This window comes from Aulonocara stuartgranti (assembly GCF_965226115.1).
Source record: "Aulonocara stuartgranti genome assembly, chromosome: 5".
Lineage (NCBI taxonomy): Eukaryota > Metazoa > Chordata > Actinopteri > Cichliformes > Cichlidae > Aulonocara > Aulonocara stuartgranti.
In genome coordinates, this window is record NC_138943.1 from 19909725 (window position 1) to 19926468 (window position 16744).

General features: G+C 43.7%; 1 protein-coding gene across 1 annotated transcript; it reads right to left on the reverse strand.

Annotated features, from left to right (window-relative positions):
- Window positions 1-10837: 10837 nt before the first annotated feature.
- Window positions 10838-15771, reverse strand: LOC309707408 (uncharacterized protein; the record flags this gene model as incomplete). Its single annotated transcript, XM_082534714.1, has 4 exons — window positions 10838-11043; window positions 13114-14902; window positions 15149-15400; window positions 15505-15771. The coding sequence occupies 4 exons, from the start codon at window positions 15769-15771 to the stop codon at window positions 10838-10840; spliced, it is 2514 nt and encodes an 837-aa protein (XP_082390840.1).
- Between the last annotated feature and the right edge of the window lie 973 nt (window positions 15772-16744).

A 16744-nucleotide genomic window follows, 5' to 3' on the forward strand; every position in this document is an offset into this window, starting at 1 on the left:
TATATACCCTTCCTAAAAAAAAAAAGAAAATCCATCGGCCCATAAAAACAAAAAATCGCCAGCGGCCCACCGGGCATATGCTCGGTATGCCCGATGGCCATTCCAGCTATGGGTGAGGGGTAGAAGTCCCTGGCAGCTCCGGGGACCCCGAGAGCTCCTCGAGATCGACATCCAGGACCCCCACAGCATCCTCGTGATGCTCCGTGGAGGGCGAGACAGGACGTAGCAGTGCGCGACGGCGGCGTGAACGCCGCTTCCTCTTTGAAGCGGCTGTGGACAAAACTTGACTTTCCATGGCGACCGGCTCCTCGTCCTCCAACCACATCCGTGCTAGAAAGGCAGCAGGAGACGAGTAGTCCGATTGAGGCAGCGAGGGTGGGCGGCAGGTGCGAGGCGGGCCGGTTGGCGAGAGCTCCTCCTCGGGGATGAGCCAGGGCTTCCAACGGAGCTCGTCCTCGCAATACGCCCGTAATACCTGCTGCCGCTCCTCCTCACCGAAGTCAATAGCAGCTGGGATCTCCTTGAGCTGCGTAGTGCAGTCAGGCGGTGGCGAGGATGCGGAAGACAATGGAGCGTGAGCCGAGGGTGTGTCGGCGGTGAGCCTCACCGTACCGACTCTGACTGCTTCTGGCTCACGAGGCAGCGGGGAAATGGAGCTACAGCATGGCTCTGGCGAGGGCTCACGCACACAGGACAGCTGCTGTTGCAGGCGGAATTGGAGAGTGGAGACGAGAAAGTCAATGATGAGGGGATGCAGCTCCTCCCATAACCAGGGGAATACGGACACGCATACCCCTACTTGGCGGACTAACTCTTCCCGTTCCTCCTCTCTGGAACACTGCAGCCACTTGCCGCATAGCGACTACACTGTTCGAATGATCTCCTGCTCTTGTGTCGCTGGGTCCGGCATGGTTGCGTCGTACTGTCACGATCTGAGGGGACAGACCGTGCGGTGGTGTGTGTGGTGGACCCAGGTGCGAACACAACAGAGTAGACCGGAGTAAACCTAAACTGAAAGCGAGCCTTTATTGTGGCTGATGACAGGTCTCAACACAAAGCAGAAACACCGTGACTAAACTGAACCTAAACTAATCTGGGAAACAGATACTGATAAACTAAGGAGACTCAGAAAACCATGACGATGGTTTTCTGAGCCAGACTGGCCGGCCGTGAGGACATGGAGGGTGGGAACACAGACGACACAACACAGACTGTATGAAACACAGAGACTAAATACACATGAGGGATGATCAGGGGAAGTGGCCACACATGGGAGCACAGCTGACACACATGAACCTAACGACAGGACAGGAGAAGTGAAACTGAATACACTGACATTGAATACAGACTTTCAAAGTAAAACAGGAAACATGGAGACATGACATGAACTAAACATAACCACGCAGACATGACGCATGAACCAGGGAGACTTAGTACAGGGGGAGATGACATAAACAACTAAGGAACAAAGGACTAAACAGCAATCTCAAAATAAACTAGATGAGCTAAACTAGGGCACAAAAGAATACAAAAGATACATAAAACTCAAACACTGGTATGGGCAGAAATCTGTGCCATCAGAAACTGAATTTGAATAAGTTCAATTTGAATTTGAATTGCTCAGATTGAATCTGAATTGTAACTTGAATAAATGCTTTTGAAAACTGAATTTGAATTAGTCTAATTTGAAATTGAATTTATGGTTTGAAAATGAATTGATTTGCTTTGAAACTGCATTTTATCCTTTAAAAATTCAGCTCTCGAATAATTTCAGTTTCACTTCTCACCATTCAATTTCAGTTCCAAAATTCAGTTTTTTGAAACTTACATCCGGTTCCGGTTCAAGCGCAGATTAATAGAACTACGTTTTACTAGCGGACCGAAAGTGTTACTGACGGGAATCTACAGCATCTTGAGCTGAATTAAGACTTCAGAAGGCCCCTGGGCCTGCGGCTCGGTTCACTCTGGCACAGCTGGCTGCCGGCAGAGCCGGCGGGCACGCCGGTGCAGCCCCCTCTAGCTTCTGCTCGGTGGCTACTGGGTGACGCATCGTCTGGGGATCCCCAGCCCTTCCCATGAAGGTGGCACGGATGCCCCTCTGGTGGTCCTCCTTGGGCTCTCGCACTCTGGGGCCTCTGGTTGTCTGGGGCCTGGATCTCCTCCATGCCTGCTTCATGCCCTGGGGGACGGGGCTATGGCTCGCTACATCTTGCAGACCATTACATGTGGAAACCATTTGAATACAAGCGTGCTGATCCACACAGGTATGCACACGGGTGTTCACTGCTTGTAGACTTAAATTACACCTTTCTTGGCTGCTACTTCGAAGCACATTGTGCGCTGTCTGTCCTGCGTGCTGCACAACAACATTGAATATTTAGTATTTACTGCTGTTTACACTTAGCTAGATTAATGCAATGGTGTTGTGTTTAGTATGTTGCTCTGTTTTTTTGGGGTTTTTTGCTTGTTTTCTATTCTTCTCTCAGCAGGTGATCCAGGAGATTTTTATTTTTTTTCTCCCCCCCTTTCTCACTGTCCCTCTCCCCTTCTGTTTTTCCTTTCCTTCTTCTTTCTTTCTCCCTTTCCTAACCCTCACTCATGTCTGTCCCGTCTGTAACATCTGAAAATAAAATATAATAAATAATAAAAACAAAGATTGATCAAATGGACCAATACGGCAATGCCACGATGATCCATTTGGCAAAGTAAATCCATTGGGTATCCTTGTTGGTCTTCAGACAACAATTCTGACGGCTAAAGAACCAAATGGGACAGGCCACAAAAAAAAAAAAAAAAGACTTCAGAAGTCATTCGTCATGTCGAATGACCAGCGGATAAACTCTCAGGTTGGTAATAAATGTATTACATGTATAAGAACAAGCGTCATGTTAACAAATGATAGCCGTACGGTAACTGTTATGCTTATTGTAGCTGTTAGCTAAAAATGCAAATTTAGCGTAGTTTGCCTTGAATTCAGCTTTGACAAACAAATATGATCGACTGTTTCTAGTAGAATTCCAAAGTTGTCATCTTGGACCCTCTCAGAGTACCCCCTCTGTATGCTTGCAGAGACCCCTACAGTAGGGAAACATGCAAAACGGTGCCCAAACCTTTGTATTTTAGCTTTATTTATGTCTTACACAGCATCCCAACTCTTTAGATAACGTAATAACTTTAGCTAAAGTGAATAGTTAGTCTAATTCATCAAATCAAATCAAATCAAATCACTTTTTATTGTCACATCACATGTGCAGGCACACTGGCACAGCACATGCGAGTGAAATTCTTGTGTGCGAGCCCCACAAGCAACAGAGATGTGCAAACACAACAACACAAACGAGCAAAATACAAGAATGGCCAACCTGAAACTAATAAATATATGTACAATATATAATAGTGTATGCATTTCTGGATGTGTATACTAAATATTTTCCTACGTGTGTGTGTGTGTGTGTGTGTGTGTGTGTGTGTATACACATTTTTACAAATTAAATAGTAAAAAAAAAAAAAATAATAACAATAATAATAATAAAATATATAAAATATACAGAGTTGAATATGTGCAAAACAAGTGGCATTTATATACAGTGTGGAGTGCATAATGTTGAAGTTCCAGTAGTGAAGCTGAGGTGTCTATGACGTGTTCAGCAGTCTGATGGCCTGATGGAAAAAGCTGTCTCTCAGTCTGCTGGTACAGGACCGGATGCTGCAGAACCTCCTTCCTGATGGAAGCAGTCTGAACAGTTTATGGCTGGGGTGACTGGAGTCCTTGATGATTCTCCCCGCTTTCCTCAGGCAGCGCTTCCTGTAGATGTCTTGGAGGGAGGGAAGCTCACCTCCAATTATCCGTTCAGAGCACCGCACTACTCGCTGGAGAGCTTTGCAGTTGTAGGCGGTGCTGTTGCCATACCAGGTGGTGATGCATCCAGTGAGGATGCTCTCAATGGCACAGTGATAGAAGGTCCTGAGGATGCGGGGGCTCATGCCGAATCTTTTCAGTCTCCTGAGAAAGAAGAGGCGCTGCTGCGCCTTCTTCACTGTTTTGTTTGTGTGTACTGACCACGTAAGATCCTCAGCCAGATGTACTCCAAGGAACCGGAAGCTGCTCACTCTCTCCACAGCAGCGCCGTTGATGGTGATGGGGGTGTGTACTTCTCTGCACCTCCGGAAGTCCACTATCAACTCCTTTGTCTTTGCGACGTTGAGGGTGAGATGGTTGTCTTGACACCAGTGGGTCAGGGCGCTGACCTCTTCCCTGTAAGCCATCTCATCACCGTTGGTGATAAGACCCACCACTGTAGTGTCGTCCGCAAACTTCACAATGATGTTGGAGCTGTTAGTGGCTGTGCAGTCGTAGGTGTAGAGTGAGTACAGGAGAGGGCTCAGTACACACCCCTGTGGAGCACCAGTGTTCAGTGTGATGGGGGATGAGGTGATGCTGCCCAGTCTGACCACCTGGCGTCTGTCAGACAGGAAGCTAAGGATCCAGCTGCAGAGGGAGCTGCTCAGTCCTAGATCCTGCAGTTTCCTGTCCAGCTTCGAGGGAACGATGGTATTGAATGCTGAGCTGTAATCTACAAACAGCATTCTCACATACGTGTCTCTCTTCTCCAGGTGTGACAGGGCAGTGTGTAGTGTCAGGGCTATGGCATCATCAGTGGACCTGTTGTGGCGGTATGCAAACTGTAGAGGGTCCAGTGAGTCGGGTAGTGCAGAGCAGATGAAGTCCCTGACCAGCTTCTCGAAGCATTTGCTTACGATGGGGGTCAGGGCTACAGGTCGCCAGTCGTTCAATGAGGAGATGGTGGAGGATTTGGGTACAGGGACGATGGTGGCCATTTTGAAGCAGGCTGGGACTACAGACAGAGAGAGGGAAAGGTTGAAGATGTGCGTGAACACTCCAGCCAGCTGAGCCGCGCATGACTTGAGGACGCGGCCGGGAATCCCGTCCGGACCAGTAGCTTTGCGCGCGTTCACCTTCCTGAAGCACTTCCGCACATCCTCCTCAGACACCACGGTGCGCACACTGTCCGGTCTCATGGTGTTCGCTGCGTCGAATCTAGCGTAGAATACGTTTAGATCCTCACACAGAGAGGCCGTGGTCTGCGGTGTGCTGGTTTTCCCTCTAAAGTCTGTGATCGTGTTTAGTGTTTAGTCCCTGCCACATACTCCGAGGGTTGTCAAACTGTTGCTCCACCCTGTCCCTGTACTCACGTTTGGCTGCTTTGATCGTCTTCCGGAGTTGGTAATGTGCGTGTTTGTAGTCCGATGTGTTCGCGGAGGCAAAGGCGGTGTTCTGTGCCGCCAGTTCCGCGCGAACATCTCCGTTAATCCAGGGTTTTTGATTTGGGAAGGATTTAACTGTTCTGGATGGGACGACATCTTCCACGCATTTCCTGATAAATCCACAGACTGAGTCTGTGTATTCATCAATGTCTCTGGCGGCCACGTGAAACATTTCCCAGTCCGCGTGATCAAAACAGTCCCGCAGCGCAGACTCCGATTGGTCCGTCCAACAGTGCACCGCCCTCCGGGTTGGAGCTTCCTGTTTCAGCTTCTGCCTGTAGGCGGGCAGGAGCAGGATGGAGCAGTGATCTGATTGGCCGAATGGGGCGCGGGGGAGGGCTTTGTACGCATCCCGGAAAGAGGTGTAACAGTGGTCGAGTAGCCGGTTTCCACGTGTGTTAAAAAGGATGTGTTGATGGAGTTTTGGTGAGACTTTCTTCAGGTTTCCCTTATTAAAGTCTCCGGCTGTGATAAACGCTGCCTCTGGGTGTGCGGTTTCCTCGCTGCTGATCGCGCTGTACAGTTCCCTGAGTGCACGGTCAGTGTCGGCTTGTGGGGGAATGTAAACAGCCGTAATAATCACTGCTGTAAATTCCCTCGGTAGCCAGAATGGCCGGCACTTAATCATCAGGTACTCCAGGTCCGGTGAGCAGAAGGATTTGACCGGGTGCACGTTCGCATAATCACACCAGCTGTTGTTGATCATGAAACACACACCACCGCCTCTGCTTTTCCCAGTAAGATCCTGTGACCTGTCCGCGCGGTGCACAGAGAACCCCGGCAGTATTGTATTGCGGAGTCCGGTACTTTGTCCGATAGCCAGGTTTCTGTGAGGCAGATCACGCAGCAGTCCCGCATCTCTTGCTGGAATGAGATCCGTGCCCGAAGCTCGCACAGCTTGTTCTCCAGAGACTGCACATTAGCCAGTAATAAACTGGGTAACGGTGGTCTGTAAGTGCGCCGTCTCAGTCGAACCAGAACACCATATCTTCTGCCTCTGCGTCGGCGTTCGCGGCCTCCAGGGCCAGAGAACAAAGGCGTCTTAGGTGAGATGAATGGGGGGTCTGCAAACGGAGCGTCCGTGTTGCAAAACTTGAACTCCGGAAAGTTATAAGAAAGACCGTCTTTTATGTCCAGTAAGGTTTGTCGGTCGTACACAAGGAGACAAGTGCTGCTCGTGAAAAAATAAAGGAAAAGTAAAATTAAACACAGAAGAAAGCCGTTGCTTGGGGGAGCTCGCGACGAGGCTGCCATACTCGGCGCCATCTTGAAACTCAAGTGCAGCTTCATTAGTGCAGCATTAGTGCAGAAACTTCATTAGTGCAGCATTACTGGATCGCCTCTGTTTTAATCTGTTTTGTGAATCTTACTAGTTTAGTATAATTTTAATTCAGAATTACACCTTGTCAAAGAAATTAATAAACTTGTTTTAAATAAGGATTTTAATTTACAGTTAAAATGGGATTTTTAATTTCTTAGACTTAGAGAGTGTTTATGGTCATTGTGCCGTTACTTTCACAGCAAAATTGGGTACCTGGACCACAAGGTACAAAATGAAAGAAGGGAAAACAATATACAATGAATGAATGAATGAATGCTTTATGCTTTATTGGCCATATGCAGGTTGCCCCGCAGAGGAATAGGACCCCCCCCCCCCCCCCCCCCCCCCCGACTTACACACACAACAAAGGCATCACATGGGAATACAGTCGGAGATCGGCAGCGTTACAGAGAAAACACTGAAAAAGTACACAACAATGGGAAAAGTACAAGAGGAAAAAAAAGAGACCTCTTCTCACGCTGGGCACCTATGGGAGGACAGCATCAGTGTAAGTGTATGTGTGTGCATGTCCAGAGTCCAGCTGAGACAGTGTCCTTCGCCCTATCAGGCTAAGTAAACAGTCTGCCAGCCAACCCAGGTGGCCTTGCATGGGATGGGAAGAATAGTCATCACACAGTCGTTATCCAGGAGTTGTTTTGGTCGGCTCCAGCCTTGGGCCTGAGCAGCTGGCGCCGTGGTGTCCATATGTTGAATATTGTTGATTTCTCCTTTCTCCTAAATGTGGTTCATGTAATGTAGGTCTGTATTGAAAGATCAAGGGATTGGGATGAAAAAATGAAAGCATCAATCATTTGTATTGTATAACTGGAAGATTTAGGGAATATGATGAATAAAATGAAAGAGTTATTCATTTGGATTGATGGAATTCTGATTGAACCAGCATTCAAATAAACCCCTCTTCTCCATCTTCTCCAACTTCTGCTAAAAGGTAACAACAAGGACTCCTAATTCAAGCCTGTTTCCACCGCCACTCCTCCAAAGTTGGCTGTTGTGCTCAATGATTGTTCAGGCATTTAGACAAATGAATTCTGCTGTCTTTTATAGGATGATGGATCTTGGAAAATAGGAATAGCCATTAGGAATTTTATGTGTAACTAATACAATAAGATTTGCACAGCTACCATTAGGAATCTTTTAATTTGAAATTATACCTTGTAAATGAAATCAATAAACTTTGATTCTGTGCTATTAAATAAAGTGCTGTACAAATGTCCACATAAACAAAGGTGTTATCTATTACTATTATTATTATTAGCGGTAATAATAAAATATAATATTAATCAGGATCAGAGAATTTTACTACTGACTGAACCACCTATAAAAATGAATCCAATTGAGCCCCGTGTTGAAATTATTTTTAAAAACACATAAAATATAATCAAATACATAAAATATAAACAAATACATTAAATTAAGTTCAGATGTTTGGTGCACATAGAGTGGCATGTTTCTTAGTCATACCGGGTACATAAGCACAATGTTCAAAGCATTAGTCATTTATATTATAATACTGGAGTGTCTAGGGACAAAGATGAAAATTATGGAAGTTTAGCTATTTTTATTACATAATTGGGAGGACGAGGGATTGGGGTGATAAAAAATGAAAAAATAGGGATTTGTATAGACTTACCTTAAAACAAATCGTTGCCAGTTTGCTGTACTCTCATCACACTCTGACATCATTGCTCCTCCCACCCTAGTTAATGACGAGACAGGTCTTTCAGCCAATCAGACGATCTAGTTTGCAATCATTGTCTAGGGTAACAGTTCTTGGAATGTATTATTAAATTAAATAATAACAACAGAATCCAGTCTTTAAGGCTGGACCCAAACTATGCTGCAGGTCCCAAAGTCAAACGATTACTGTGGAATCACAAAAATTGTCTAAATTCTTTAATAAAATGATCAGCGTTGCTGCTCTACCAGGTGTAATAATTACGTTTAACATCCAGGCATCCATCTTTTTTTCCACTCGATAAAAGTTAACATGACAGTTCCCGGTGGTAAGGAACAAATGCAATCGCATGGCAGGATGCTGTAAATGGACCAAACTTCAGTCAGGAGAACAACTGAGAAAATCCATCCACAATATGAGGTTAGTCATTAATTAAGAACTTAATTTATCTCAAGGAAAATTCGTTTGTCAGACACATGCTCAATCATCAACCACTTAGATGTCTTTTTCTGTCTTCCATGATTGCTGTTAGGGGTGGATTTTGATTATCGATTTATCGATTAAAATAGATTCTAGCTTAGATAATGTTGTATTGATTTATTAAAATCCTGAATCGATTTTGAATCTAATTCACAGCTAAAACAGTGACTTAGAGCAGGTACGTGGATTCTGCACACATGCACCCGACAGATCAGAATCAGTGAGATGTCGCCTTTCTCACCTGACAACACGGACGCGCTCGGGGCTGAAAGCCGACAGTTCACTGATTCTGATGTTTCAGTGGGTCAGCGCTTTATGTTTACGCCCTTTTTGCGATAGATTCTGAAGCTGCAGGTTGTATCTCTCTAAACAATATTGACTGAACCAGCAGCAAAAGAAGATCCAAAATAAGCTTCACATTTCCCTTCACATAAACATCATCATAAATTTCATCTTACTTTTGGTGCTTTGCTTTCACCACAATAAAAATCACACTTCATGCAGAGCTATCTCTCTCTCTCTCTCTCTCTCTCTGTGTGTACTTCAAAAACAGTTTCTTGTCTAGAAATCTCAGTTTTCTGCATTATTTACTTGCTTATTACGCACAAGTCTACCATTGTTTACAACGCTGTCAGACGCTGGTTTTTTTTCGCTTTACTTACTTCCGAAAAGAGAGCCTAATTTTTGCTGTTCAATCAGCTACTGAACAAATGTAAACTTTTTAAAAATTGTGCAAAATTGCATAATGCTTGGTTTTGTCTCTAATAACACCTCAGTAACTTTGCTCTATTTCACTTCAGCAGCATCATGTTTATATGTTGATTAATTGTTTTCTTTCGTTTTTGATCTACTGCAGAATATATTTAAGGTCATCTGCTTTAAAATCCCTGGCCAGGAAAATGATCGTGATCAGAATTTTAATATTTCTGACTGTCTGAGGCAAAAAATTTAACTGAATCGAATCAATCGATTTGGGACATTGTGAATCGGAATCGAATTGATTCTAGAAATCCGTGATGATACCCAGCCCTAGTTTTTGTCCCACTTATCAGCTTTATCCCCTAGTCAAGTCCATGTCTGTTATGTTTCCTTTTTTACTTTGAAAGTCTGTGTCCTATGTCAATGTATCAAGTTTTGCTTCCCCGTTTATTAGGATCAGCTATGCCTCCCTCCCGTTTGCTATCCCTCGTACTGCACATTCTCCACAACATTCGCCTTCACCCCCTTCACTGCTCACCTGCTCTGCTTGGTGGAGGATGTGCAGCCCGGCCCGGCCTGAAGCTCTGTTAGCTGCCTGGCCAGCAGTTTGGTCATCAACTCTGCCACCAGCTCCATTTTCACCTCAACAATTACTTCAGTCATTAGCTCAGTCTCCTGTTCAGTCACCCTCAGTTCAGTCACGCTCAGCTCAGTCGCCCTTAGTTCAGTCTCCTATCCAAATTTCCTGTATTGCCACTATCCAAGTCTCCTGTGTTGCCGCTAGCTCAGCCATTAGCAGGGCCTGCACCTCAGCCATTAGTTCAACTTCCTGTTCAGTCCATCGCTCAGTCGCCCCTAGCTCAGTTATGTGCTCAGTTGCCTTTAGCTCAGCCATCAGTCCACTCATTGGTTCAGCCATCATCTTCAACTACTCATCTTAAGCAGGGAACACACTTCATAGAAACATTTAATGGTTCTCAAAAAGCTGGCCATGTTAGAGACAGTAACTCCCTCCAGGGCCTCCCAGAGGCTGAGTGCCAGCCACCAGCCGACTCAAGACCCTTGGAGGTTAAGACACCAGCGCCAACAACTACTTCACCTTCCGCCTCCGTCCTCTGCTGGGTTTGTTGGTGAACATTTTCAGCTCCCTGAGGACTGCATCCCGCTGTTGCTACCTGAGCCAAACCAATTTGCTGCTCAACTCCAGCCAGTGTAAGGAATACCAGAGGTCTCTGAGCCTACCGGTTCTGTTTTGTGCTTGCCAGAGGTCCCTGCATCAGCTGGTTTTGCTCTGTATCTGTCAGAGGTCCCTGCAACTGCTGGTTCCTCTCTTTGTCTGCCTGAGGTCCCTGTACTTACTGGGTCCATGTCTGTCTCCGCTGGAGGGTCGGAGGGTCCCATCCAGTCATCTGCCTCCACTGGAGAGTCCGAGGGATCACCTCAGCTGTCTTCTGCATCCGCTGGAAGGTCCCAGGAACCTTCTGTACAGCCGGCCTCCGGACCAGCTTTTCACACAGTGGGCCTCCTGAGCTGAACCTTTTTGGACTATTGTGCTCATGGCCTACGGGTCAACCCTTGAACCATCAGTGAACTGTTCCGTGAGCTCCTGCGTTTCTCGTGGACTTTCTGTTTTCACCTTTTGGGTCCTCAGTTATTCCTCTACACAGCTCACTCCGCTAGCCGTGAGAAGTTGTTGAAATACAGCAGGAGCAAAATAATCACATAGAGTGCAATGATCACAAAAAACAGCAATGAGGATTATCTACATGAACAATTTGTCCAAACATCCACGTCTGCACCTGAAAGTTATCAGTTTCTACGAATAAAATGTAAACATGATTGGATTTATTATAATGTATAAAATATCAGTGTATTAAGAAGAGAAACTGCTCTTACCTACAAAGTTCTTATACAGGATGTTCAGCTTGTTGGCTCTGGAGTTGACCAAAGGGTGCTTCATTGTGAGCTTTCTAGGGAGCTTGGAAGGAAAAATGCCTGGATTTCCTTATGTTGCTTGCCGATGTTTCACTTCTCTACCAAGAAGCTTCTTCAGTTCTAAGGTCAAACATATTGCTTACTGCACTGTAGAGGCTGGTGAGAGACAGTATTTCGTTTCAGGCTGGGTAACACCATACGAAATGACAATAAACCTCTTGAGTCTTGAAATGGTGGAGAATCCCAGATTTAATCCCTAAAGGAGTGACCCCCAGGGGGTCTACGATGACCTAAACTAGGATGACCTGAATTACTGAGAACCTTCACAGATTTATTTTGAACAACACTTCACATTTGCATTTCCACTAATTGGAGCACAAATAATTTTTAATATCTACAGCATCAGTTAAAACCAATAAATCTGAGAAGTCAAACGCATAAAGAATAAACAGTAAAACACACCTGCTATGATTGATGTTTTTATTCTGGTTTTTTTTTTTTTTTTTTTTTTTGGGGGGGGGGGGGGGGGGGTCGATTTCCAAAGACACACTGCATACAGAGAAAAGTAAAAAAAAAATCCCTTAATATCTTTGAATAATTGATTAAGATTTATTTTCTATGGTTTGCATTAGGAAATGGGATGGGAAAAAAATGAAACATTAGACATTTCTTTGCCAAAATTGGATTGAAAAAAACTGAATAATTAGTTATTTAGATAGAAGAAATTGTAATTGGGCTTACCATTAAACACATCACAATGTTGTTATTTGGAATCAGGTATAATTTGTGAGGACTTTTATTTGTGTTAATTCAGCTAATGTTATTAATAACATCTACATAGCATGCCTGTATAAAATATGAGTTATTTGGAATCACAGCTTGGAAATGAAATCCATGACTAATGATTGTAGAACAAAGACACGTCATTTTCAAATTGAACAGAATTTTTTTTATTGATTTTATTTTTCTCCATTTGGCATTGGTTATAAACAACATATGCATATCAAATTTTGTCTTTTTTTAAACAACTATTATTTTAGAAGTAAAAAAATAAAAACAATACTTAAACTTAACTAAAAAACTTGCATGATCAAAGTGAGTAAAATGTAAAGAAAAAAAACCCAGAGCAACTGTGTAAAATCAGTAACAAAAAAACTCACATGATCACAAAGGTCTTGAAAATTTAGTATAATTAAAAATTGCAACCAAAGAACTCTGAGATCAACAGGATCTAACATTCACATTCTCACTCTGGACATGACCTTGTCCTTGTGTTGTCATTGTGGTCTCATTCCTTCCTCTGTTGTTCCTTCTGATTTCAAATAATTTTTTTCTTCAGCTATGGTCTCCATCTGTGGTCCCTGTTCCTTTATGTCTGTGTCCTCTGTGCTGAGTGCTTTGTCTTTTTCTGTAGTCTCTGTCTGTGTTCTCATTCCTTCCTCTGTTGTTCCTTCTGATCTCAAATTATGTTTTTCTTCAGCTGTGGTCTCCATCTGTGGTCTCTGTTCCTTTATGTCTGTGTCCTCTGTGCTCAGTGCTTTGTCTTTGTCTGTAGTCTCTGTCTGTGGTCTCATTCCTTCCTCTGTTGTTCCTTCTGATCTCAAATAATTTTTTTCTTCAGCTGTGGTCTCCATCTGTGGTCCCTGTTCCTTTATGTCTGTGTCCTCTGTGCTGAGTGCTATGTCTTTTTCTGTACTCTCTGTATGTTGCCCATTTTTATCTTCAGCTATGTCAATTGTGCTCAATCCTTTGTTCTTTTCCTTATTTTTTCTTGTAATTTCTCTGACTCTTTGTATGACTTTTTGTCTTTTGCTGGTATCTTTAGGTGCCTCTTTAGTCTTGTGACTTCTGAGCATCTTTGGACTTAACAGCTGTTTTGCAGTCAGGCTCTTTGGTCTTTTTCTTTCTCGCTTGTTGCCCTTTTGCCTTGTTTCTTTGCTTTCATCACACTTCGCCAAAGAGCTTTTCTTCATTAGAGAACTTTTCCTCTTTTTTGGGTGTGCCACCAGAGACTCATAGCTAGTCCCAGGGCCATCTTCTTTTACTCTAACTGTGTCTTTGTTTTCAGTTGTTCCTTCTGTTCTCAAATTGTTTTTTTCTTTAACCCTGGTCTCCATCTGTGGTCCCTGTTCCTTTATGTCTTTGTCCTCTGTTCTCAGTGCTTTGTCTTTGTCTGTGGTCTCTGTTTGTGGTCTCATTCCTTCCTCTGTTGTTCCTTCTGATCTCAAATCATTTTTTTCTTCAGCTGTGGTCTCCATCTGTGGTCTCTGTTCCTTTATCCCTGTGTCCTCTGTGCTGAGTGCTTTGTCTTTATCTGTAGTTACTGTGTGTTGCCCATTGTCATTTGTGCTCAATCCTTTCTCTTTTTCTGTAGTCTCTCTCTGTGTTGTCATTCCTTCCTCTGTTGTAACTCCTGCTCTCAAAATGTTTTTTTCTTTGACCGCGGTCTCCATCTGTGGTCTCTGCTCCTTTATCCCTGTGTCCTCTGTGCTGAGTGCTTTGTCTTTTTCTGTAGTCTCTGTCTGTGTTCTCATTCCTTCCTCTGTTGTTCCTTCTGATCTCAAATTGCATTTTTCCTCGGTTGTTGTCTTTTTCTGTGGTCCATGTTTATCTCTGCCTATGTCCTCTGTGCTCATTCCTTTTATTTTTTCTGTAGTTTTTCTCACTACTCCACTGGAAACTTCTTGGTCTATGTCTGTTGTGTTCAACAAGGGACCATTTTCATCTTCAGCTTTGTCTTCTTCGTTATCTGTAGTCACTGTTTCCATACTGTTTTCATTTTCACTCAAACTTTCTGGCCTCAAGGCTTCATTGTCTTCATCTATTGTCTCTGTTTGTGTTTGGTTCACACCCTCAGTTGTTTCCTTTGGTCTAACAACTTTTTGTATTTGTGTTTGGATTGCATTTCTTTCTAAGATAATTTTAGGATATTCCCAACATTTGAACTTGTTTTTAAGAAACTGAGTATGACTATACAAGTCTCCTCTGTCCTTTGTGGCTTTTCCCTTTTCTTTAGCATTATCTTTACCTTTGGTGGATCCCAATGTACCTGCTGCTGTAAGGTCAATGTGTTCACGGTTATCATCATAATCTTCACTTTCACTACTCTCTGTAGTCACTTTTGCTCTTCCCCTGCCACTCTGTTTATGTCGGTGTTTTCCAGATGTGTCTGTGTCAATGGTGTTTGCGTGCTGTTTGGTCTTCTTTTTCACAATTTCTCCTCTTGTGGCATTTTGACTAGACTTTCTTTTCTTTGGTCCAGCATATCTTCTCTGCAACACATCTTCATTGTCTTCTGAGGTTGTAGATTCCTCAGAGTCTCTGGTTCTATTGTTCACAGCAAGTGCCTTTGCAGCATTGTTGCGGCACTTGAAGGCTTCGTCAAAGTTTAAATCTGCCTCATAAGGTCTCTCTGCAGTTGCGTCAGAATAGCACATCATCCGGTGGACTTGTACCTTGCTTTGGGTTCCCAAGGATCTCCCACTCTACAAATGTAAACATTAAATAATGTTATTAATTGCACTAACATTTGACATTTTCAAGGAGATTTGCAGAGCTAAGGACAGAACCACAAAAAGAAGTACAACAGAAGACAATATAAAGAAAAAGAAATGTCCTTTCAACATTATAACACTGGGAGTAAAACCAGGAAGGGTGACTGTTTTATATCATCACTCTAAAAAGATAGGAAGGTAAAAACACTGAATCACCATAAAGTGGAAACTACTCACAAAAGTGCTGATGCTGCTCCTAATCATAGAGAAGTTTGGTTTTCCTGGGATACCAAACTTCCTCCATGCATCTTGGAACGATGTCAGCATCTTAGCATAAGGCCCTCCATTGGTGTTGGCAAAAATCAATTGTGATGATACACCAGGGTATCTGTGGCGGTGGTACACAAAGCGGTGAAACCATATGTATTCGTCTTTCGTTAGGGGAACAAGTGCATGGCCAAATGTTTCCTTGGTCTTGTGCTCTTTTACCTGTAAAAGAATCAGCAACTAAATTACATTGCACACAGTCATTGATGTCGCTGGTAAGAAAATATCTTTAATCAGGGAGAGAAATAATTGCTTAATGATTTTACTCTGATTATCCGCCGGCCATCACCATCCGCTTCAGCAGTGCCAACTTCCTCAACTGTCATATTTGATATGACGCCTCTTCTGTGCCCAGTTGTGCAGATGACAAATCCAGCCAGAAGACCATAGAACCAGTCTAGGTTCTCAGTTGTGGGATTTTTCTCAAGCTCGACTATTGAGTAACATAGAGGTTGCACAGTAAGACACAAGGGATAGGGAAGCATATCCATTATATTCAGTGTTGGGGAGTAACGGAATACATGTACCGCCATTACGTATTTAGAATACAAAATATGAGTAACTGTATTCCGTTACAGTTACCGTTTAAAAAGGTGGTATTCAGAATACAGTTACTTTGTTGAAATAAATGGATTACACTGCAGTACTTTCCTGTTTCATTTTGTCGCGGGTCAGGACTGTTTGGGTTTTGTTTGACAGCTACGTTCTGTTGTTCCAGGCGGCAGCGTTACGGTTGCCATGGTTACAGGGCGACGCTCTCTCTCTCTCTCTGCGACTGTGTGTTTCCTGGGTGAGAGAGCGCCTTTTTGTTGTTGTTGTTGTGCTAAGCTAACAGGCAGAATGCTACAAGCATAGCTCTAAAGAATGTAGCATCATGGGCAGTGTAGTCCGTGTTGCAGGGAGAATGGACTGCCATACACGTTATGGGTCTGTGAGCGCGAGGAGGGAGAAAAAGGGGAGTGGAAAGGTACGTGTTGTCGTCGAGGAAAAACAGGAGCTGGAAGCATGTAAATATAATAATAACCACTTCAGCCAAGAAGAGTGCCTGACGAGCCCAGTTGTAAGTAAGCTAATAAGACTCGACTGTACACCGTGTTCGTGTTTTCCTCCGAAAACAATAAGTTCCGTTGGAGCAGCCTTTCAACGCCTCTCTCTGTCTCTCGCAAGAAAAGTTGACCCACACAACAAAGTAAAGCTATTTTTCGGCTACGAGCCGACAGGGACCCCGCCGTATTAGTCAGAGGTCCCTTTACTACAGTTCGGAGTCGCGGACCTTCAGTAATAGTAATAAATCACACAGCAATAGTACATTCACGTTGTTGTAAAAAGCATGATAATATATTAAGTAATCCAAAGTATTCAGAATACGTTACTGTCATTGAGTAACGTAACGGAATACGTTACAGAATACATTTTGGGGCATGTATTCTGTATTCTGTAACGGAATACATTTGAAAAGTAACCTTCCCAACACTGATTATATTGCTATATACTCCCCCTAATATA